At 36.4% G+C, this 23,787-nt stretch overlaps 1 protein-coding gene across 1 annotated transcript in view; it reads left to right on the top strand.

Annotated features, from left to right (window-relative positions):
• The window catches only part of AP3B1 (adaptor related protein complex 3 subunit beta 1), a 158,663-nt gene that overhangs the window by 87,213 nt on the left and 47,663 nt on the right, over positions 1–23,787 (top strand). The window contains exons 16-22 of the mRNA XM_065655822.1: positions 1,716–1,902; positions 2,862–2,992; positions 5,179–5,290; positions 6,560–6,713; positions 9,478–9,652; positions 19,196–19,268; positions 20,099–20,205. Of these exons, the coding sequence (XP_065511894.1) occupies positions 1,716–1,902; positions 2,862–2,992; positions 5,179–5,290; positions 6,560–6,713; positions 9,478–9,652; positions 19,196–19,268; positions 20,099–20,205 (939 nt within the window). The remainder of the gene's footprint in view (positions 1–1,715; positions 1,903–2,861; positions 2,993–5,178; positions 5,291–6,559; positions 6,714–9,477; positions 9,653–19,195; positions 19,269–20,098; positions 20,206–23,787) is intronic.

Raw genomic sequence — 23,787 nt, 5'->3', positions numbered from 1 at the left:
ATTTAGATTGAACAGCATAAGTCCTGCATGAATGCAGGTTATGTATGTTCTATCAGATGCAACTGTTTAAAATTTTATACCTTGATATAGAAATAGCTGCCAATAAGCTGTGAAATACATATGGTGGAAGTTTTACCTTTCCCAGAGCTAAGACAATATCTTGAGGGAAAAAATGTCTTTTCACAGAATCATCCTTGGGTATCAGAGAGAAAAAAAGAAACGAAAGATGTTTCACTGACAGGGTCTTTTTAAACTATGCTTTTACTATTATTCTAATGTAATTTCTTCAAATCTTTGGTACCATATGGTATTTTGTGAAATGCTTGCATACATTGCATTGTATATGGTTAAAATTAAAACAATTTTTTGTTTTCTGTGTATTTCACTTAAAGGAGTTAATCAATATTCTGAAAAATCATTTTTACATCTCTAGAAAAAACTTTAACTTGCATCCTCAAGGTGGAAATTATTAAATTAAACTTTTGTTAGAAAATTTCACATAACAAAATGGACTGATTTGTTATTTTTTTTACATATTTTTCCTCTCGCATGATTGAAACTGTGTTATTGTTGTAACAATAGCATGATAAACAAGATATATATGCAAGGTTGTTTCTTTATATAAAGAAAAGAAATCCTCCTTGTCAATACATTTTAACCCTGTGTTATTCATCCATCCTGAGTCAAAATATTAAAAAATTACTTCCTTAAGATGGTAGATTATTTTTGTTCTTTTTCCTGTTTACTTGTATATAAAGAAAGTGACTTCTTTCAAATGTATATAATCGTTACAAGTCTGTTCAGCACTATTGTTCCGGTTACCCTACAGTATTTCTATTACCCTACAGTATTTCTAAGATACTAGGAAAGTGTCTCTGATTTTTTATAGTCTTTTTTTTAGTTTTAAAAATTTAGCTGAGTTATTAAAATTATTTAATACATGTTAATATTCTCAGACCTCAAATTAGGAAGACCTATTATGCTGTAAAAAGCTGTGATAATATAAGTTGCTCTCTTACATAAATAAATAAATGACCGATATTACTGGAGGCTTTAAGCTTCAAGAAAAAAATGGAAGAAGTCTTTTATCCTGGGTTTTAGAGGGCATCAGCAGCTTGCTTTTATGAAAAAGTAACAGCTAAATGCACTGCAAATAATTTGCAGTAATCCAGTTCAGTGATTCATGTGTCTGCTTTAATGGGTCATAATTCAGGATAAAGTAACTGAGTGCAGTCAGAGTGCAGACACTGCTTATGCCAGGGACAGTATCTCTTCATAAAACACACCTCAGCAGAAGCAGTTTGCCAGCCCCCTAATACCCTCTGATGTTTTGATGTCCTGCATATTTTTCCGATTAAGTTTTGAGTGCCATGTTTTTAGTTGTATTTCCACATTCATTATCCTCACGTAGACCCTTCAGCGGGTTTGCCATATATGATTATTTTTTTAATGATGCCTTTCTTTCCACTTCAGCAGTTTAATAATCTAGCACATGGCTGCTTCTCAGTACTCAGCATTCACCTCCCCAATACAGAAGAGGACATGTGCTTTGGCTTCAGAATTCCATTTGCAGCTTTAGAAATGCATATTCCCTGTGGAACAACATTTGTTTGACATAACCATTCATTTTTATTACCTCTTTAAATATGTTTATCCAGAGTTATCAATAATCATAAATAACTTGTATTCTGTTCTTGTCCTGTTTTTTTCCACAGACAAAATTGCTTACCCAGTATGTATTAAATCTCGGCAAGTATGATCAAAGCTACGACATCAGAGACCGTACAAGATTTATTAGGCAGCTTATTGTTCCGAATGAGAAGAGTGGAGCTTTAAGCAAATATGCCAAAAAAATATTTCTGGCACAGAAACCTGCCCCATTGCTTGAGTCTCCTTTTAAAGGTATAACTGCCAAAATCATTTGGTAAATGTTCATTGCATAAAGGAATGTGGCAGCCTATTCTGTTTCAAATATGCTCACAAATTGTGTCACTTAGCAAATACAAATGATTAATATGCAAGGATACTCACCCTCCTTACTTGCTTTTCAGCAAGCGAGGTTTGCATGGTGCAAACACAGTGCATTTCTCTGATGGTAAACCCTGGCAAACTGATCCTTTTCTATTCATGTGGATGTTAAGTTTGATTTAAATAACAGAAGGTGTGTCTTTTGAGGAAAACTATTCTTTTATTTAGGAAAATAGCTCTAGTCTTTTATCTGGACTTTAATAGAAGGTTGTTAATGCAAGTGTTGCAAATGTTTTATGAATCTGAAATAAATTGAATCTCAATAGATTAGGTTTTTATTCTTTTCCTCTGGAGTCATAATTTTCTCTGTGCATTTTCCCTGTCTTTTTACAAGTAAGACCCATTGTCTGTCTTCTCAAATTAAAAGGTTATCAGGTTATCTTAATTAAAAATGCTCTGTTATTGTGACAATTCGCAATTTTAATTTTCGCACTTACTTAGTCCCAGTTTGGAAGCTCTAAAAGGAGCTCCATTTTGAAGAAAAACTATTAAAATTCTGGATGTGTTTGTGCCAAGACATGTATATGGATTGTTTAACTGTGCTGTCATTCTTAATATTCACAGTAAAGTAATTTTTAGAGAAGCTACATTTCAGAGCAACACCTCTAAACACACTGACTGATTAGCTTTTTTATTGACCATTATGGGCGAGATTATTGTAATCTATGGACTGAAATCAGTTTTTTGACCTATGAAGAGCTTCCTAGTTTATATTTATTCCATGACATTTGAGGTAATATAATGGCAATTACCTTTAGCCCTGATTAAGATTGCTCTTTGTGGTAGAGCTCATGGTGTTTGCGTATCTCTCCCCTCCCCCTCTTTTTTAATAGATCGGGATCATTTCCAGCTTGGCACCTTGTCGCACACGCTGAACAGCCGAGCCACTGGCTACCTGGAGCTGTCGGATTGGCCAGAGGTGGCACCTGACCCCTCTGTCCGAAATGTCGATGTAGCAGAGTCGGTACGTCAGCATCGTTAAAAGTAACTTGGCTGGATACACTTGTCAATATAGAATATTAGCCTAAATTACAAGTATTTAAATACTATGTGTGTGCTGTACTGAAAAACGTTGATGCATGTGAGCATCCCTGTTGCTTATTTTAGCTTGGACACAGAATATTTGGAAAAGTGCGTGATGCTTGCTCTTTCCATAATGAGAGAGGTGGTTCAGCTGTAGGCCACTTCTGCTTCACTCATGGATTAAATGAGCCTTTTTCCCCTTCTTACTTTTGATTTCATATGTCTTATATTTGCTTTGCTGCAGTATGTTATTTGCTGTTAATGATGAGTGTAGCTGGACTACCAAAGTAGGAGGTGAGCGGAGATTTGTTCAGGTACAAATCCAAGTCTAAATAGAAAAAAACGGGTAATATAAACAAAAGGTAGTGGCAGGTGGAAATATTATGTATGTTTCGAAGTGTAAAGTTTGGAAGAGATGAGGTTTACATTTCGGATCATCTGGAGAGAATTAGGCAAGTTCGTAATAGGAAAATGTCATCTATTAGTGCACTAGTCAGTTGTTGACATTACAGGGCTGGTCTTCTACTACCAATAGCTTTTTATTACTGGATTGTAAACTCTGAGACAAAGTCATATTCTGGTACTGGATTTGTGATTTATGCGTCAGTTACCACAGTCCTACTAAATGTCAGTGAAAGCCAGTACAGTAACAGAAATATAAACGTATTGGAAAGTAGTGTGCTGCTGGTGCTACCAGCATGCTGTTGTATCAGGTAGACCCAGAAGAGCACATAGTCCTTTTCGTGAGCCAACTTCTACAGTAAAACGCACATGAATTAATTAGCATGCAAGATGTTAGGCATAGCATAGGTAGAGAAAATTCTAAAAAATAGGTATGACTTGTAGAAGCCAGTGAACAGCATTGTGGTAGAACAAGCATTTCAGTATGACATCTACCTTATATACATTTCACGAAAAAAGGTATTTGTGTACGAACTTGTGAAAGCTTTTATGGGGAGAATCTGAAGGCAATCAGATCAAGTGAGGGATTATAAATGACAGGGTTGGTAGGAAAGAATGTGTGGAGCTTCCTTTGTCCATAAAAACAACAACAGGAAACAGATCACATAGAGTAACATCCATCTACTACATAATAGAAAACATTTCCCCCCAACCATTTAAACCTCAAAATAAACATGAAAATCCTTTCCCCTTTGTGGTTTGTTTTTTTTTTTTTGCAAGTATTTTCTTTGGAGAGTGTCTCATTGTCGTTAATTTTATGGTCCCTCTAATACTGCATGTGCCCACACAATATATGTGAGTGAAGCTTATTTTTTAAGCTGCAATCCACAATTAAATTGTCATTCATATCCAAAAGAATATTGACTTTTTGAAATACCAGTTGCTGGGTGGAGCATTACATAGTTTTAGCAGCTTTTGGTGTTTTAAGAGGAAGCCAATGTGTCTCTAGAGCCATACACCATTGCAGGTCACTGTTAGAGCTTTTTCAAAAGTTTGTCTTGTTCTAGACCTGAGCAGTCACTGGGGCAGACCTGTATCACTCTGTTGATACAGTTGTTTGCCTATTTGTCTGTTTTTCCTGGCTTGAGTTTTGCTTCTGCTTCTCTACTTGTAAAGGGGGATGTTGAAAGAAAAAAAAGTCTGGCCAAAGTATTGCTGTGTTCTGGTGTTCTCTTAGTGGTAAGAATTATTTTTATTTAGAGAATTACAAAGGAAGTGAAATACTGCTGTAACTTCAGCTGCCTACTGGGTCCACATCTGTTTTCCCCTTAAGTCTTGGCTTGATAAAGGTGGTGACTAGCCATATTTACCCATCATTCTAGTCATAGGCTAAACACAGCCAGATCTAGAGATAAAACTCCCAGACTTCAGGTTCTTTTGGCATAGAAATTTATTTATGGTTACTGATGCTTTTAATCTGCCTTAGTAAATCTTTTTCTAGACTCTCTAATAGATATATATCACCTTTTATAGGTATGTACAAAACTTCTAGTTCTTCTAATTGTATAAAGTAAGAGAAGTTTAATAGTTTCTCTTGACTTGCCTAGTGGATTTATTTAGAAACTGCTTAATACTACTACTGCGAGTATTTTTCTTCACCATGTGGTGTGTATATTTTTGTATTGCTGGTTGTAAAAGTAAACTAAAGCTGAAATTTATTTACAGGCAAAGGAGTGGACTGGAATTCTAGGTAAGACAAAGAAAGAGAAACCTGTTGAAAAGTTCTACTCTGAATCAGAAGAGGAGGAAGATGAATCTGCCAGTACCAGTTCATCAGGTGGGCATTGGCAAAGCAACTTGCATCTGTACTGCCTGGAGAATTGTATCTTCACAACTGGCCACTACTTAAAAAGAACCGGAAGAAATTAAAAGAAAAAAAAAAAGTCAGACCTGTGTATAAAATCAGGAAATCACTGAAAATTTTACATTCATTGTAGCTGTGCAATAACTGCTAATTTTACAGATGTGGCTTATGTGTTTATTAAATGATTTAGACTTTGCTTTGTTTCCCAGTTAGAAAAGTTGGTATGCTGTTTTCATCCTGCTTTGCATCTAGTAAGAGTAATGAGAGTTTGTAACTCCAACTAAAACCCAAGGCAGCTAACTTTTTGTGGAAAGAGAGCCCATATGCTTGGTTGTTGGGAACTGTAAGTCTTGAATGTTTTTTGGAATTGATTTTTAATGAAATACTATTTTTATAGCGTATGTTGCTGTGTTGATAAGTGGGGGTGATGACAGAGAAGGTAACTGGCAGCTGCCTATCTAGTGCAGTGAGTAAAGGTGCTTTCGACCAGTCTCCCACTTAATGTGAGCCAGGCAGTTCCCCAAGACATCCATTTCAGTAGACAATATAATTCAGATGCAGTGAAGAACATCCAGACTTAGGACACAGAAACTGTTTAGCACTAGAGATTTAAAAGAATGATCAGCATCTAGTTGAATGGAAGAGGGTCACCTTAAAATCTGAATATGGAGCTTCATTCCTCTCATTCCTAAACCAAGGAGATATGCAGAAGAATTGCTTAAGAATTGTATCACTGAAACTCATTATCTCTGAAGCAAGAAAAGAATATATTCACTTCAGATATTTGGATATTTGGTAACTATACGATTAATTAAAGGATGAATAATTTGTTTAAATCAGTGATTAAATCACCATCACTATCAGTATGCAAGAACAGATTATCTAATTAAGCCATTGGTTGAAAAGATAATCTTGCAGTTAACTGAATGTATAGATTAGAGAATTTGAGGTCACCTCCAACTCCTGATAGGGTTATGTAATTTTGAAGAATGCATATGCAATTAGTTTATTATTGGACTTTCTAATTTGATAAAGTGTAATACTGTAGGCTGAAGAGGACAGGTCTTTAACCAACACAATTTTGTAAACAGTAAGGGGAAGTTATTTTCTTGACTGCTTTTAGCACAGGGTAAATAATGCTAAATATTGCTGAAACATTTTTTATTTAAAACAGACTTGGATTCCTAAAATACTAATTATGTAAGATATTTAGGAAAAAAAAAAAGTTTGTTTTTATTTCAGAGAGTGAGTCTGGGAGTGAAAGTGAGAAGGAAGATAAGGAGGAAGACAGCAGTGATGACAGTAGTGGAAGTTCTTCCAGTGAAGCATCTAGCGACAGTGAATCAGAGAGCAAAGAAAGTGCTGCAAAGAAAACATCTACAGCTGCTGATGAAAGGTAGGTATAGGTTTGTATGGTTTCATTTTTTCGTGGTACTAGCTTTTAAAGCACTCTTCCTGTAAACAGTCTGCTAAGCTTTTAATTAGGCTTTTTTGGGAGTGTATTGGCCAGGGTGTGATGTCTCCTGTTTCAATGTATGCCAGTAATATTCAGTGTATGCCAGTATTATTCAATGTATGAACTGGGTACATATTTTCATTAATCAGACTACTCTTACGTTTGGAATTAATTTCTGACTTCAGTAAAATCTTGGGTGGCTTTTTGAAAATTGATGTAACCTTGGGAGACTGAATAAGTGATCAAACAGTTGTGCGAAACACTTAATTACCTTTTGCAGCAATTTTGCTGAGAGCTAAAATTAAGTCCTTCAACACTTTGACGTTATGTAACTAAGACAATTGATTTTTCTAAATAATGTTACATTAAAAAGATTATGATCCAAATATTGGAGGCAAGGGCTGTGAAGGGAAACGGTCATAAGATATTTAAGTGTTAGCGCTTTTTAAGATTGCCCATTATCAACAGCATTATTATGTATTAAAGTATCATTAAAATTTTGAGTAATTGGGGCTAATACCTTGGATTATATGAATCTGTTTCTTCCACTGCTGTCAGCAAGTGGCCTCTGCAGACATGATCGCCCTTTACTCCATAGTCTGCTGCCAGCTCACTTGATGAGTTTGCAGCTCAGCTCAGTCGTGGCTGACAGCGCTGATTGGGGTGCAGTACGCACTCTGCTCCTTTTATTACAGACAGTAATTAAAGCAGCTCGCCTTGCCACTTCCATAACAAACACAGCATAATGCCCTAATTATGACTTTATTAATTTAAGTCAGGATTTAATGATTTTAAAAGTGATTTATATTGTTTTTCCTGTTCAGAACAAATGAAATCTGTAGGTTAAATTAATACAGGCTTTTCATCATCGCAAAGTTAAAAAGCTAGTTACCGGTAAATTCTTTTCATTAGAATAACATCTGAAATTTTAAGCAGTAAGGTAAACAATGATTACCCATCAAAACTGGCTGATGTACAATAAAGTAACATTTTTAATCTTCAAATATAGTTTTAAAGATAAGCTAAATTGTTGAAAAACAACTTAATTTATGTAATGGGTTCACAATAACTTATTTGTTGATGCAACTACAGCTTCTGTTCAATGGTAATTAAGGAAATGTAGATAATTTTGGCAGTACCTGTGTTACACGTCATGAAGAAGAATCTTTAAACAGTATACGCTAGTGAATTTTTATGTCTAGCTCGCTGGCCTCAAAGAAGTTTTTAAATGTTGTCATATTGAAATGTAGTTTTGATAGTACCTATTTTTCACCATGATTGTAACAATCAGATATGCTACATTAGACTGTTTTTGTGAAGTGTACTCTTGTTTCATTTTTAGGTTTGCAAGCTTGAAGTTTGATGCTTTCAGAAAAAAAAATGCTTTTGATTAAAATTTGGGGGGTTGATTTCAACTTCAGTCACATGGATAGGCATTATTAGTGTGTCTTAAATATTAATATTTATTTTTAATAATGTTGATTAAATTTGATTTAGGCAATTCAGTCTGAGAATTTTTTGGGAGGAGGAAGGCATTGCCCTGTTTTCCTTTCTGTCATGTTAGATTTTTCAGTTCTCCTTGTCGGTATTTTTCCCTTCCAAAAACATTGCTATCTCAAACAGTAATGCAGCATAGTACATTCTTTTGTACAGCACCTACAGCTAAGCAAAAATGTATAACAACTTAATTCGAGTCCAAAGGGACTCTTAGTAGTTGAGTGATCTGGATTTGTTTAATTATTGTTGACCTTGTTACCCTTTGAGCACTTTAGTAACCAATTTATTGTCTTGGAGAGGAAGCTGAATCATGTAGTGTATGAAACACCTGACTTGGAAGTATAAAATAGTTGCCTGCAGATCTAAGAAGAGAGATTTTCTTTCTATATGTGATACTAATTTATCTGCTCCACGGTAACTATTAGAAAACAGTTTTCATTTCCTGCAATATTTCTGGATAGTAACTCCTCCCGAGAAAAAAGGGTAGTAGTTATTATTAGAAGCAAACAAGGCAGATTTTAGTAATACTCGGTAGCTGTTAGCACAGAGCAACATAATGCAACATTGCCAGAGTGAACAGAACTTCACTGTGTGAAGACTAATGTCTCCGAAGTCCATTAGCTGTAAGGTAGCTCAGTATGACCAAAGATGTCAGAATGTCTTGACTCTTCTGTACAAACTCTTTAATGGGTTGAAATATTTGAAGATTAATATCTTAGGTTTTATTTCTAGGTGGTTTGATTTAGAAGAATTAACAAAGCAATAAATTCAGTGCATCGAGTTTTGTTTTGTTTTGTTTTAAAGCAATATTACTCTGCAAAAAACATAACCCATAAAGATTCTGTTAATCATAGGTGGAATAGTGTGAAAGTTTCTTTATATAAAAGAGAGTCTACACTTATTTCTGAAATGTCACAACCTCAGTTCAGGCAAATAATACTTTTGATTTTAACATGTTCATGTTTTTGTTTGGCTGTTTCGCTGGCTTAGAATGTATGTGGTGATTTATTATGTAATGTGATAGAATAATTTTGTGTACCCTTAAATAAGCTACTACTCCTGCCATCTTAGCTGAGTTTTTTATCATGAAGAAACACTGGCTTAAAACTCATTTAATAAAACTTTGAAATGTTAATTTAGGATATTGCCTAAGCAGATACCTTTGGAGGTTTTACATGTCTCTTAACATTTTTTTCTCAATATGTAGTGATTCAGAGGACATTAAAACGAAAGCAAAGGGGATCTCCAAAGAAAAAAGCACATCCAGTTCCTCTGATACAGAGTCCATTTCATCAGAAGAAAGTTCTTCAGACTCTAAGTCAGAATCAGACTCGAAAAGTGACTCTGAATCTGGAAAATCTAGAAGTCCTACCTCTACTAAGGTAAAATATGTTTTTTAAAAAACCCTCGTAAATTATGAAAAGATGCATCTAACCATCTCTGTGTATTTCCTTCTCTGGGAATGGAGATGGATAGTAGTTATATGGATTTCTGAAAAAACAGCATTTCTGAAAAAAAAATTTTGACCTTTCACGAAAAGACCAATCCCAAAAGGGTTTAATAGTTCAAGCAAGTAAGAATATTTTATAATAGAAAGCATATTTTGGTTTTAAGTACATTATATTTTTATTCCACAAATAAGAAGAATAATAGAACCTATTTTTTTTTTTAGATTAATGTTGAACTGGTGAAAGCATAGTACATGAGTAGTTTTCAAAAGTATTATCCGGATTTGGGATGGCAATTATATTAAAATGGGATTTTAAAGTATAACTTGTACAGGACCTGGGTCTGACAGGAAGCAAAACCAAGAAACAGATGTTAGTACATTGTTGCTTAGGAGTTTGAAGGCATTCTATTAGAACCACTAGCTTTGTTTTGAAATTTTCTGTTAAAATTGAGAATAGTGCTGTCAATGTATTTAAACTTGAGGTGTATCCTTAGATAGCAGAATTAATATGCTTAATGAGTAATCAACCTTTTATTGCTCTCTGTGCTTGATAGGAATAAACCTTGTAAAGGATTCCATTACTTCAAATTGCATTGGCTTTCTTACAACATTTATAAAGTAGCAAACTTTCAAATAAGTCTTTTATAAATTGGATTTGGAAATGTGTGAAGATGCAAAAGTGTTCAACAGAGCCATTAATGTGTCAGTTAAGTTTTAATTGCTTACCTTAGTGAAGAAAAAGAGGTTAAAAGTTCATTATACTCAAGCTAGCATTATATAGTTAGAGCTAAAAGTATGAATTGGTTTCATTCATCTACCTACCTTTAATTCTAATGAATAAATAAACTACAAACTTTGTGCTAGATCTTTCTAAAGGTGGAAGAGTGAAAGAATTTCTGAAACGTATTTTTCTTGTGTCAAATATTTTCTGTGCATTTATTTCTATATAATCTTATTTAAAATTTGAAGAGTTCTACTCTTGTACCTCAGAAGTTGACATTCTAATACTGACTTGTGGTTTTGAAAATTAAGTGATATTCTGATACATTTCAAATGAAGCCAAGACATTTCAGTCAGGACTTCTGTATAGACTGCTGAGCAGTCAAAACAGACATTGTTTGTTGCATTTAATGCAATTGTGGAAGCTGGTGCTGTTTTGAACAATTAAGAGAGAACACTGTAACTTTATTAAGTTGTTTTGGTGTGCGTTTCCTTTAATCGAGGCAGTAAGACTCTCTGTTTCTCTAGGTCTTGAACTTACATTGTACATGGTCTCTGCTTTGTAACTGAGTTCTCTGAGTTGTAAGCTTAACTTTTAACCTATTCCCGTCTTATAATAAGTAGAAAAAAATACGAAGTGAGACTATAGCATTTGAGAAATGGAGGTGTGTTTCTGTGATTTGATCATTGTTTTCTGCCCAAATACCACACTGGGTAAAGCACCTCTGTCCACGTTTTTTCTAGTAGAGAAGCCAAACTTGGTCTTGCCAAAAAATGGTAGCACAACAAAAGTAACCTAAATCCACTCAGAATAAACTTCCTTGATGCTATATGGGATGTGAATTAATTTTAACAGTTTGCAGCTTCTCATATTAGCAGAGTATTTTTTCACCAGAAACTAATAGGTACTCTGACCTGCTTAGTCCTGAGCAGCCACTGCAAAACTTTATTCAAACAATCATGTCTTCTCTCTGCTTCATTTGTCCATTTTTCTCAGGATATCAGTGCCATCGTTCATTATTTCTTTGACTACTGTTCTGGTTCTTTTGCAGGTTATGTGAGGACTACTAGGATAAAGCTTTTTGTCTTTTAAAACAGCAGTTGAGAATGTGTGAAGTCAAATATACTGCATAATATGAGACCCAGAATTTCCAAGAAGCTTGGGATTGTTTTGTGGAAGTCAATTGAAAATTGTCAAGCCCTTGGATTTTAAGAGAAGAGAAAGAACATTGCAGTAGTCCTGAAGTCTTACTTGATTAAGAAGGACTTAAAAATAATTGTGTTGGGAACAAAAAGTATTCTTCTTTTCCATAAGAAATTATTTTTCAATAAGAAATTAGCACATTTAATGTAACAGCAACAAGCAGTCACTGGTGCACAGTAAACATCAGTGGTCATATATGAAGGGGGCAGGGGCAAGTTAATTTAACACTCTTTAACAGAGGACTGTTTCAGTGTATATTAATCTCTAGCGCCATGAAGTTAGTTTCCATTTAAGCCAGGCTGGATGCCTGCGTTTTTATTTGGGGTGCTTCTGATACTTGGTTGTATTCAGAGGTGTAATTGGATGAGGTGATGATGAGAAGAATCATGGGTATTTTGTGTCAAAGGTGACTTATGCTAACTAGCTTAACAGATTTTTTTGAGAAATATGTGTTTTGAGCTTTGTGATGATAGGTGGAGCTAACTGATGATAACATAGATAAGCCCTTCCAAAGTGGAAAGAAGAGCAATTGTTAACAAACTTTGAAGAACAATATAAAGTCTTGTATAGAGCCCTTGTGTAGAGGTACAATTGACAAGAACCACCCACGTTTATTTTATTTCCAGGATGATGTTAGAATTTTTCTGCTTCCTACTTGACTTCTTATCGGGCCACCCAGGAAGCAGATGGTTTGAGCCAGGATATCAGAAATGCATGGGTTTATTCTAATAGATTTTTATTGGAAAAGCCATTGCTTATATTATTCTGCTACAGGCTTTTCATTCTTTGGTCAGTGTATAAGGGGAGATGATTCATTAGGATTTCCTTTCCCTTTAAATAAAAACTTAAAAGATTTTCTGAGATATATATTGATAAGAGAAGTAGTTAGTAGGCTCTATTTTTATAGTTTCTCTGTCACACATTATGAATTACATTACATAGCTGATGTTTTGGGTGGTGTTTACCATTCTATGTGTTCTGTTGGGTACCGTTGCTATGCTCAGCAGAATTTTCATAATAAAAAAGGTTCAGTTACACTCACACGAGAGCTTAATTTGTACATACATCCATGCATTTACTAGCATTAAAATGAGTTACAAAATATTCAGATTATTTTTCCTGAATACATTATTAATGCTTTCATATTTTTTCTCTTGAAGAATAATTTTGAAAAAGCTGTTGTGTTCACTGTAATTGAGCTGCAGCGAATAGAAAAGTCAGTCTCTTGTACTGCAGTGTTTTATATCATTTTGAAATATGGGTAGTTTGAGCTGTTCAGATACATATTATACTGTAAGCATAAATATTGTAGAGCTAAAATAACAGATTTGAGGAGGATGCATGTATAAGTAGGTGTCTCTACAGTGGGATTTTTAAATCAGCTACTGTTGACCTCCTTATACAAGTATAATACAGTCACTCAGCTGTTAAAAACCTGATCCACTATTTAAAAATATACAAAAACAAATTGTCTATCTTTCTGCCTGATCTCTTTTCAAGTGCTAACACAATGGAAACAGTGGGTGATCTGTTAATGCATTTGGATTGTCAATGATGGTTTTGTATAAATATTGGGAGGATAAGAAATAAAATTCGCACAGCAAAATATGATTTCATCTGCCTTTTCTCTGCAGCTCCATGGCTCATGCTGCGGTGTGAAATTCTCATTTTACACACTTTGCAGGCGGAGCACATGAATTATGCATTGAGCAAGAGAAATCTCCTGCTTCAAGTCTTATATGCATTTACCAGGTTCCATCTCTATTACCAAGATGAATTGCAAATGGAGAAATGTTTGATGGAATATAGCTTAACTTCTTTGTTTAGTATTCTGCTTTTCCCATAGTGGGCTCTCCTGGTAGGAAACTGTTTGGTTTATATTGTGGACTTAGTCTTTAAGAAAAAAGATGAAAAATTACGTTACAGAGGAATGCCAGACATGTCAGAGCCTTTTTATTGTCTTGATTTAGAACGCAAAGCTTTTTTCATTCAATAGAAATATCTGTTGGTAGTGTTTGTTGCAGTCATTGGCTATTTATTATTCCTAGAAAGCCAATCAATTTTCCTTTCTTGGAAAAAACAAATTAAAAAATAATCTTGTTTGTAATAGGCAAGACCATTGTAAATAGATTTCTTTGGTTTTTTCTACAGAATTGCACACAATTAATATATATACACATCTATAGAAATATACATATAAATATGAAAATATTTGTGTGGTTTTGTATATATTGCATACACGCATAAACACACATATAAGTAGCTGAGTATTTACTTAAGCTTGACGCACTTGACTGAAGTAGAAAATAAGATATGATCATACTTTAACATTAGCTTTATCTTGATTTAATTAGCTTCTGATTTTACATTTCCCAGATGGTAGACTTAGGGTTTTTTCATGTGTATGCTTTTGAATTTGTTTTGTTTTTACAGTAAAGTGATGCGCTTAGGTACAGTGTTCTGACAAAGTGTGCAGTGGAAGTTTTTCTCACCTTGATGTAATGATTCTTTGCTTGCGCCTTATCTTAGAGCTATTTTATTTTATTTTGAAGTATAATAAATAAATTCTCTTGAAGGATTTTTTCCTAATTTTTAAAGATTAATTACATAGTAAATTCAAAATAATATCAGTGCAGCCAGCCAGCCACAGTCCAGGAGGTTCCTCCAGGGCATTGACTTTCTGATGCAAATGGTGGAGGAGCCAACTAGGAGAGGTGCGCTGCTGGATCTCATCCTCACTAACAAGGAGGGTCTGGTTGAAGCGGTAAAGGTTAAGGGCTGCCTTGGTTGCAGCGACCATGAAATGGTAGAGTTCAGGATCTCGTGTGGCGGCAGCAGAATAGCAAGCAGAATCGCAACCCTGGACTTCAGCAGGGTGAACTTTGACCTTTTCAAACAATTGCTGGGAGAAATCCCACGGGCAAGGCTGCTTGGAGGTAAAGGGGCCCAAGACAGTTGGTTAACATTCAGGGACTGCTTCTACCAAGCTCAAGATCAGAGCATCCCGATGCGCAGGAAGTCAAGGAGGGGAGCCAGGAGACCTGTGTGGTTAAACAGGGAACTGCTGGGTAAGCTCAAGTGGAAGAGGAGAGTTTACAGGTCATGGAAGGAGGGGCTGGCCACTTGGGAATAATATAAGGCTGTTGTCAGAGGATGTAGGGAGGCAACTAGGAAAGCTGAGGCCTCCTTAGAATTAAACCTTGCAAGACGGGTCAAGGGCAACAGAAAGAGCTTCTTCAAATACATGGCAGATAAAACTAACACCAGAGGCAATGTAGGCCCACTGATGAATGGGGTGGGTGCCCTGGTGACAGAAGATACAGAGAAGGCAGAGTTACTGAATGCCTTCTTTGTCTCTGTCTACTCTGCCGGAGGCTGTCCTGAGGAGCCCCGTACCCCTGAGGCCCCAGAGGAAGGCAGGGCAATGGAGGAGTTTGCCTCAGTTGATGAGGACTGGGTTAGGGAGCAATTAAGCAATCTGGACATCCATAAATCCATGGATCCAGATGGGACGCACCCATGGGTGCTGAGGGAGCTGGCTGAAGTCATTACTGGACCACTCTCCATCATCTTTGCCAAGTCTTGGGAAACGGGAGAGGTGCCTGAGGACTGGAGGAAAGCAAACGTCACTCCAGTCTTCAAAAAGGGCAAGAAGGAGGACCAAGGTAACTATAGACTGGTCAGCCTCACCTCCATCCCTGGGAAAGTGATGGAACAACTTATCCTTGGTGCCATCTCAAGGCATATCAAGGATAAGAGGGTCATTAGGGGCAGTCAACATGGCTTCACCAAGGGGAAGTTGTGCTTGACCAACCTCATAGCCTTTTATGAAGACATGACAAGGTGGATAGATGATGGCAGAGCGGTGGATGTGGTCTACCTTGACTTCAGTAAAGCATTTGACAGAGTCTCCCACAGCATCATCACGGCTAAACTGAGGAAGTGTGGTCTGGACGATCGGGTAGTGAGGTGGCCTGTGAGCTGCCTGAAGGAAAGAAGCTACAGAGTTGTGGTCAATGGGGCAGACTCTGGCTGGAGGCCTGTATCTAGTGGAGTGCCTCAAGGGTCGGTACTGGGTCCAGTACTATTCAATAGATTCCTTAATGACTTGGATGCAGGAATAGAGTGCACTGTCAGCAAGTTTGCTGATGACACCAAACTGAGAGGAGTGGCTGACATGCCAGAGGGCTGTGCTGCCATCCAGCGAGACCTGGACAGGCTGGAGAGTTGGGCGGGGAAAAGTTTAATGAAATAAAACAAGGGCAAGTGTAGAGTCTTGCATCTGGGCAGGAACAAACCCACGTTCCAGTGTAGGTTGGGGAATGACCTATTAGAGAGCAGTGTAGGGGAAAGGGACCTGGGGGTCCTGGTGGACAGCAGGATGACCATGAGCCAGCACTGTGCCCTTGTGGCCAGGAAGGCCAATGGCATCCTGGGGTGTATTAGAAGGGGGGTGGTTAGTAGGTCAGGAGAGGTTCTCCTTCCCCTCTACTCTGCCCCAGTGAGACCTCATCTGGAATATTGTGTCCAGTTCTGGGCCCCTCAGTTCAAGAAGGACAGGGAACTGCTGGAGAGAGTCCAGCTCAGAGCCCTGAAGGGAGTGGAGCATCTCCCTTATGAGGAAAGGCTGAGGGAGCTGGGTCTCTTTGGCTTGGAGAAGAGGAGACTGAGGGGTGACCTCATTAATATTTATAAATATATAAACAGTGAGTGTCAGGAGGATGGAGCCAGGCTCTTCTCGGTGGCAACCAATGGTAGGACAAGGGGTAATGGGTTCAAACTGGAACACAGGAGGTTCCACTTAAATATGAGAAAAAACTTCTCAGTGAGGGTGACAGACACTGGAACAGGCTGCCCAGGGAGGTTGTGGAGTCTCCTTCTCTGGAGACATTCAAACCTACCTGGACGCCTTCCTGTGTAACCTCACCTAGGTGTTCCTGCGCCGGTGGGGGGATTGGACTAGATGATCTTTTGAGGTCCCTTCCAATCCCTAACATTCTATGATTCTGTGATTCTGTGAAATGCATTTTATATTACAAAATTATATATCAAGCTTTGTGGTATGTACTTAGTAACTACTTTAGAATAACAAAATAAATAACAGAAAAAAACAAACTGAAGCATACTATTGGTATTATTTGTGACATAAAATGTGGTATTTTAATTGTCTTCAGTAAACAGATTAACAGTAAGAGGATTTTCTTGCCTCTGACTCCTAAGTTTTTTAAACATCTTGACCTAGCAATGCTGCCATTGGCAGAACTGAAGCATATACAAAATTCTCATCCTTCTGCTATTGCCTCTCATGTGGATGATCCACTTTTCATAGACTTTAGTTGGTTTCATAATAAAAGGAAATGGAGAAATCCCATCTCTACTGGAATTATTAGCCAATATAGAACTCTAGCTAAAAATCAGCTATGATTCATGTTCAAAAGATTAGGATAGAACTGTATCATATGGATAAGTGGGAGTAGGGAGTGAAAGAGTTTGGAAATTGAGAGTTCTTTTAAAAATATATAAATTCAGGGGTAAATATTCAGCAAAATATGCTATTAAAAGACTTGGAATTCATTAAAAGAATTATTGTGCAATTCTTTCTCTGACAATTCATAGACGTTCAAGTAGAACCTGTAGCTCATGAAGTATACTCTTTATCCTTATTTCACAGATTAAAAGAAAGTAGCCAAAAGAAGCTTAATGATTTGCCAGTAATGACACTGGAAGAGAAAATGAAGTCTGGTAGCTGGGAACTCAAGAGAGCAGCTCCTGAAGCAGATCTCTTACTCATTCTGGACAATGCATATAAGGAATGGAATAACATTAGCAGCATTTTAAAGATATTTTGTAGTATTTCTTTTGTCCAGTCAAGTTCTGTGTTTCAGATAAATCAATAAGTGCAGAATACTCATATACGATAGAGATATGGACCATTGAAATAATTTTTAAAACAGTGGCTTCTCTTGGTTTGCTGGAAGAAAATGATGAGCAATGTCATTTTGGCCCAGGTCAAGCTTGATAGTCATTGACATCAACAGCTTCAAATAGCAATAACATTACCTAGTTTCTTCCATGTTCTTTGGAGAGAACCATGAAATTTCTCCAACAGTTGCAAAAAAAATAGACATTATTGTTTGTTTGCAACTGACTGTGAGGCTGAGAGACTAGAAGACAGGGAGTGCACAAAAGGACAGGTCATTTTATTCCCTGATGATAGTCAAAGAAAGTGATTCTAGCTACTGAGTTTCTGACAGGGCTCCACACTCCTGCAGGAATTTGTATCTCATTTGCATGAAGAGCTTGTGACAGCTTGCAAGAAATGCTGAAGAAATTGAGACCCAGATGGGCATACAGAGTTTTGCTGACTTATTTAGACTTTTAAAATAGATTTATTTCATTTATTAGAAAAGGTAAAAGAATAATATAGGTATATGCATTAATATATGTATATGCATTTGGTTGTCACGTGCTGTTGAAGAGGAAACTGGTAAACTGAAAGGTTCAAAGAAGTGTGACTGCTGGAAAGAATGCATTTAAAATATTTACAATACCTTGGGTAGTGAGCAATGTCTTAAGGTCTAAAGGCAGTGGACAAATTCTCTGAAAGAAGGACGAAGCCGCCTGTCCATTGAGTGAGCCAGAGAGAGCAAAGGCAGAAAGGGTTCTTCGGTGGATCCAGACGAAGGATGCTTAAGAAAGGGTGACAAAATGGCTGATGGGCATCCTATGGCTAATGTGTCCAGGTTCTGCCTACATCCAAAGACCAATCCTTTTTACTAAGCCACCCTATTGGGAATCCATATTGAGCTGTGACAAACTAAATTCTGTCCTGCATCATTAGTGTCTAGACGTGCTCTGTAGGTGTGACCAACACTTGGTCCTATTAGATTTGTTTAGAACTTTTTATTTAGCTATACTGAAACAAATTTTGTTGAAATATTCTGTTTTCCAGGTTACTGAGATGACTCTATTACTGCTCTACTCTTTACTTAAAGTACGGCCAATCATTATTATTAGAACTCATCCTAAGGCTTAAAATTGAAACTTTTTTGGTGACAAAAATAAACTTTTTGTTACTTATCCAGCAATTAAACAAAATCCCAATAGATGATGGGACAAGATTCCATACAAGAAGTGGAAATAACACTACTTACTTATTGAGTGGATTTTATCCTGTTTTTCATGTGGAAACAGAAGAGTTAGTACCCAAGTCTTTTGTCTTCACAAAAAATGCTTCTGTCTCTGTTTTAATGATCTCAACAGAAGCGTCTGATCTGTCACCAAAAGTTTTCTTTGAGTAGCAACCATAACTGTATTAAACAAAAACATGGGCTTTAAAGGAATAAATGTAACTCAAATGTGGAGTTTGGGTTCAGCTTACCTGTACAAAAAAAATCTTTCTTACTAGGTGAATTCCCTGAGTGCTGACTCCTGAAAATGGATACTTTGCTTCATAAAAGTATTAAATGGATACACTTTGCTTCATAAAAGTATTAAATACTTTTATTTTGCTGATATGATATAAGAGGAAATATTTGTGTATTTTGACAGAAAGAAGAAAAACCAGTACGAGATAGAAAAGCTCCAAATAAACAAGATGTGTATCTTTTAGATTTAGATGACTGTAAGTATCTTGATTAAAGCCTCATTTTTCCTGTGACATAAATTCAATTCAGTTAATTCAATGAATTTTAAATGTCTGAAACATTGATTCTGTTCATTTATTGTACCAGCTTCCTGACAAAAAAAAGCTTAGATTATCAAGTTATGTTTATGCATAATTATTACAATATGTGATTTTGTTTGTTTTAGAATTGAGAAATAGTTTCGGAATTTAGAATGTATTGGTATGTAAAACATTAATGTTGAGAATTTGTGTGTGTCTGGACTTGTTTTCTCTTAAAGTGAGCTTATTTTCTCAGGTGTCAATGAATGTCATTCATACAACATCTGTGCAACCTATGAACCAGTTGTAGTACTATAATAAGATAGTAAAAATCACAATTTTGCAGAACAGATTAAAATGTAATCTTGGAAGGGCAGGGCAGAGCCGGCACTGTTTTTTGGCTATGCTTTGTAGCACCATTCTTCAAGTTTACTCCTATAGGTGCAACACATGTTAGAGTTGCATTAATATGTACCTTGCACATAACTTGTAATGAAAATGTGCTGGATAATATGGATAAAATAGAGGTAAAAATGGGAAAGAAGGACAAAATGTTTTTAATGTAAATGGTGTAGTCAATACATATATCCATTTTATTTCCATTTTCATTGAGTATTGGGGCTATATGTCTGAAAAAAAACCTTCTGCTATTAAGAAACATAAATACAAGGATGAAATAATTAGATAAAGTTGTAAAACCTTTTTACACGTCATGAAAATAGCTCATTCTCCTTCCTAGTATTTTAAATTTTTTTGAAGTTAAGTATCCCTTGCCTTTTTATTTCTAGTCTGTCCTGTGGCAACTCCTGTGGCAGTTCCTACAGCAGCTGTTTTGTCCCCAAGTTTAACAGCAGACCTAGAGGGATTATGTCTTTCAAGTTCATCAGTCATTGATGTAAGTAGCCTTGAAAAAGTGGGATGGGTATGTGGAGTGTCTTAATTTAAGCATTTCACGTGTTTTTGAGGCAATCGTTAAAGTGATTTTTTTAAGTGCTTTCACCCATAAAGGTCTTGAATGAAATTCTGGTTTACATGCAAGTCTGGCAACTTTTTTTGATCTGTAATAATTACGTGCCGAAGCATTCTGAGAAAAGTGTGAGAACTGGACGTCTGAGAAGGATGCCTTCAAGGATTTTTAACCTTCTCTTTCAGTCTGTCTTTTTCTCTGCCTGAGGGAAACTTTAATTCACAGATCAAGCATCCAAACTATACAAATCTTTCAAATCATCTGGTTGCTACACCAGCAAAAATAAACTACAAGAAAATCACATACCTGTTAATCCTCAGTCTGTTTGTTTACCATACACGCCTCCAATTATGATATTTTACTACTTGGAAGTAGTTTTTCATGAGTATACGAAGCATAGCCCCTGGGGGCAAATAAAAAGGATATAGATTTACAATCAGTGGTGTATCAGTATGTGTCATGATTCATTCTGTTAGCGCTTTCTGCTTTGTAGCGCTTTCCATTAGGGAATCTCAAAACTATAGGTATAATTAAGGTTAGCAAAGTCATGGAAGGTAGAGGGCATTCCTTTGTTGGGGAAAGGATGGTAGTTTGTGTTCTTTTTTGATCGTTTTTCTTTAGTCATTTTGTGTTTCCAATTTAAATTTACAATTTAATAAGGAATTGCAGCAGTACAACATGGTATACTTATCCTTGCGAAAGTGGATGGAAGTTACGAGAAAAAATACCAGAGCCACAGGCATTTTTTAGCCTAGCCTTGTTTCTACCGGGGCTGGTATATAGAACCTACACTGTGACTTTAATAATTGCTGGTAAAGTACTTTGTGCTGATTTGACTCAAGAAATAAAATATCATATCTGATGATTCAGTTTCATACTCACAGGCTTTAAATTTTGCTGTTGAAAAGTTAGACCTTAAGATAATGTGTTGGATACTAGCCTTATCTAAGAAAATTGTGATGCAATTTGAATTTCAAGCAGGGCGGTAGCAATCTGTGGACAAGCAGTCGCTTTACCTAATGTGTAGTCATTCTTGTGTCACACAGTTTTAAAATGCCAGAAAATCCCTTCCATGTTGTTTTGCAGCGTAGTACACAGCGTTAGGTGGAAAGCCTGAGTTTAACTACAACTGTGTTGTTATTCCTGGGATTGCAATACCCCAATTGCATCTTTGCCATCCTTTATGGCTTTGACAGTTTGAAACACAGGCAATCATCTGTTTTCCTGGCTCTGGGTTAGCTTAAGAATGAGTTTGGTCTCTGTGCTTTACTTCAGAATTGCCATCTTTGAGGATAGGTTAAAGACAGCAATCAGTAATATCGGATGCTTGAGAACACTCCCTGTTTGCCAATGTCTTTAGTCCTTTCATCATCTACAGAACACGAACACATGTTCCGCTCTCACATTCATACCTGCTTTCCTCATGGTTGCCATTATGCTTTTACTAAATTGCTTCTCCCCTTTCTTCAGAAGGTAGCTGCCATGAAATAGAGGTGTTAGATAGAAAGAGATCGAAGGTGTACGCTAAACAGGGGAAGAAGTTCTGCATGAAAGGGCTGATTCTGCAAAATGCCTCTTTCTTGGTACTGCTGACCTCCTGGTGAAACATATAACCAGCAAAGAAGCTGGAACATTTCGTCATGCTCCCTGCCGTGGAAACAACTCAAATCACATAAGAACTAATTGTTGCTGCCTGGATAGTGATTACATGTTTTGGGCTGTGTTCTCTTTTCAGACCTACTCTCAACTTTTTTTGTCATGGACAATAATTGCGGAGGTACATTGGGGTCCTTTGCTGAGCTTTGTGCATCAGGAAGGAAGAAAAATTAAATGCTAAAGTTAAAACCTGTTCTTTCAAATGATATCCATATATTGTAAAAAGTCTTGTGTGCAAGTAGTTAAATAACTATTGTCACGTGTTGTTCAGCACCATCAGATTATTTTCTAAAAATGGAAATTCAAAAATGTTTTTTAAGACTTTATGTGAGAATGTCCCTCTTAAAATAGTATTTTGAACTGAATCTATGATTACTGTTTCTAAAAATAAGGAAGATAGTTGTCATACTTCAGAAAACTTTTTCTTTCTTCAATGGGAAAGAAAATGAATTTAACTGTAGGGCACATGCCAAACTACCAGTGAGAAATTAATTTATCACTAGGCAATGGAGAGCATGGAGTAAAAATAGATAAGTACAGTATATGACCCTAATATCAAAGAAATGTAGCAGCCACTTATCTTGGAATATGTCAGGCAGTCTATTATTCAAATCATTCAGCACTGTAATTGGATACAGCTTTTAGAAACTTATAACTCCAAATTCATAGCTGCTGAACATTACAGAAAGCATAAATACAAGAATGGTTTTACAGTAATGATATGGGTCTCTTTAAACCTACAAAACCAAAATATCCTTGAATAGACACTAAAGTGCTCAACCTGATGCTTTGTCCTGTGGTTCATTTGTTTTTATGATTCATGTTTACATATAGCACATTTCCCCTTCATGTAAACGCACATATGCATATTATAGTTTGTTCCAGGAATAACAAAATTCTCTGGTAATTTATGGACAACTTTTTTCCAACTGGATGCAAAACATAGTAAATTCTTGTGCATCCTTCTGCCCTGGTACCTGTGGTCCATCTTCAGATGGCTCAACCAAAGCCAGGTAACTGAGGTTGCCAGAGGCTACTATGGGGCTTTTCAGGGTGTCCACGCAAGAGAAGTCAGACCAAAATGAGAAAAGAGTTGAAAAGAGAAGAATTGAAAACAAAACTCATGAATGACATAAGGACAGGGAGGGTTATAACCTGCTGCAGGAGATAATATTTTGAGCAGGAATGGTGAGAGGAGGAAGAGGAGAGCTATGGTATCAGAGAGAAACCAAAGAGGGGATGATAATCTATTCCTACCCATCACACAGCTGATAAGAAAAGCTAAACCACCTGTCCTTTTCTCATGAGGATTTTAGATGGTAAAAGTGTAAAAGCAACTGCTCTCCTAAATGTCTAGAGCCCTGAGCATGCTGCATATGATAATTAACTCATAAAAATGACACACACTTTTAAAAATAGAATTAATAAGAAGGAAATACTGCTTTGGTGGCAAGAAATTTGTTATGATTCAGAATGCTATTAGTGCAAGGGAGAACTGACAGCTGGATATGAGCTCTGATGGTAGCAGCAGTCGAATGGCGCAAAAAGTGTGTGGAAGTATGGGCTCACTTAAGTAGGATTTGAGGGCAGAAGATCGTTTGTCCTGCCCCAAATAGAGGATAATTTGGGGAAAAAGTCAAGAGTCAATAAGAGAAGTTCATTATAAAAGCATGTATCAAAAGACAGGAAAACTCTTGAAGTGAAGAGATACTTACAAAAATATTTGATGCAACAGTTTAGTATTGCCAGTAATTATTGTGCTTATGGAATTATGGTATAGTTGTGGAAGTGATTCAGCTTTACTTACTATGGTTTTATTTGGCATGTTCTATCTGTTCTCTTGATAGTAGTTAT

Source organism: Caloenas nicobarica, chromosome Z, assembly GCF_036013445.1.
Source record: "Caloenas nicobarica isolate bCalNic1 chromosome Z, bCalNic1.hap1, whole genome shotgun sequence".
NCBI classification, from domain to species: Eukaryota; Metazoa; Chordata; class Aves; order Columbiformes; family Columbidae; genus Caloenas; species Caloenas nicobarica.
The sequence above is the reverse complement of the archived record's forward strand: the minus strand, read 5'-3'. Positions and strand labels throughout refer to the sequence as shown.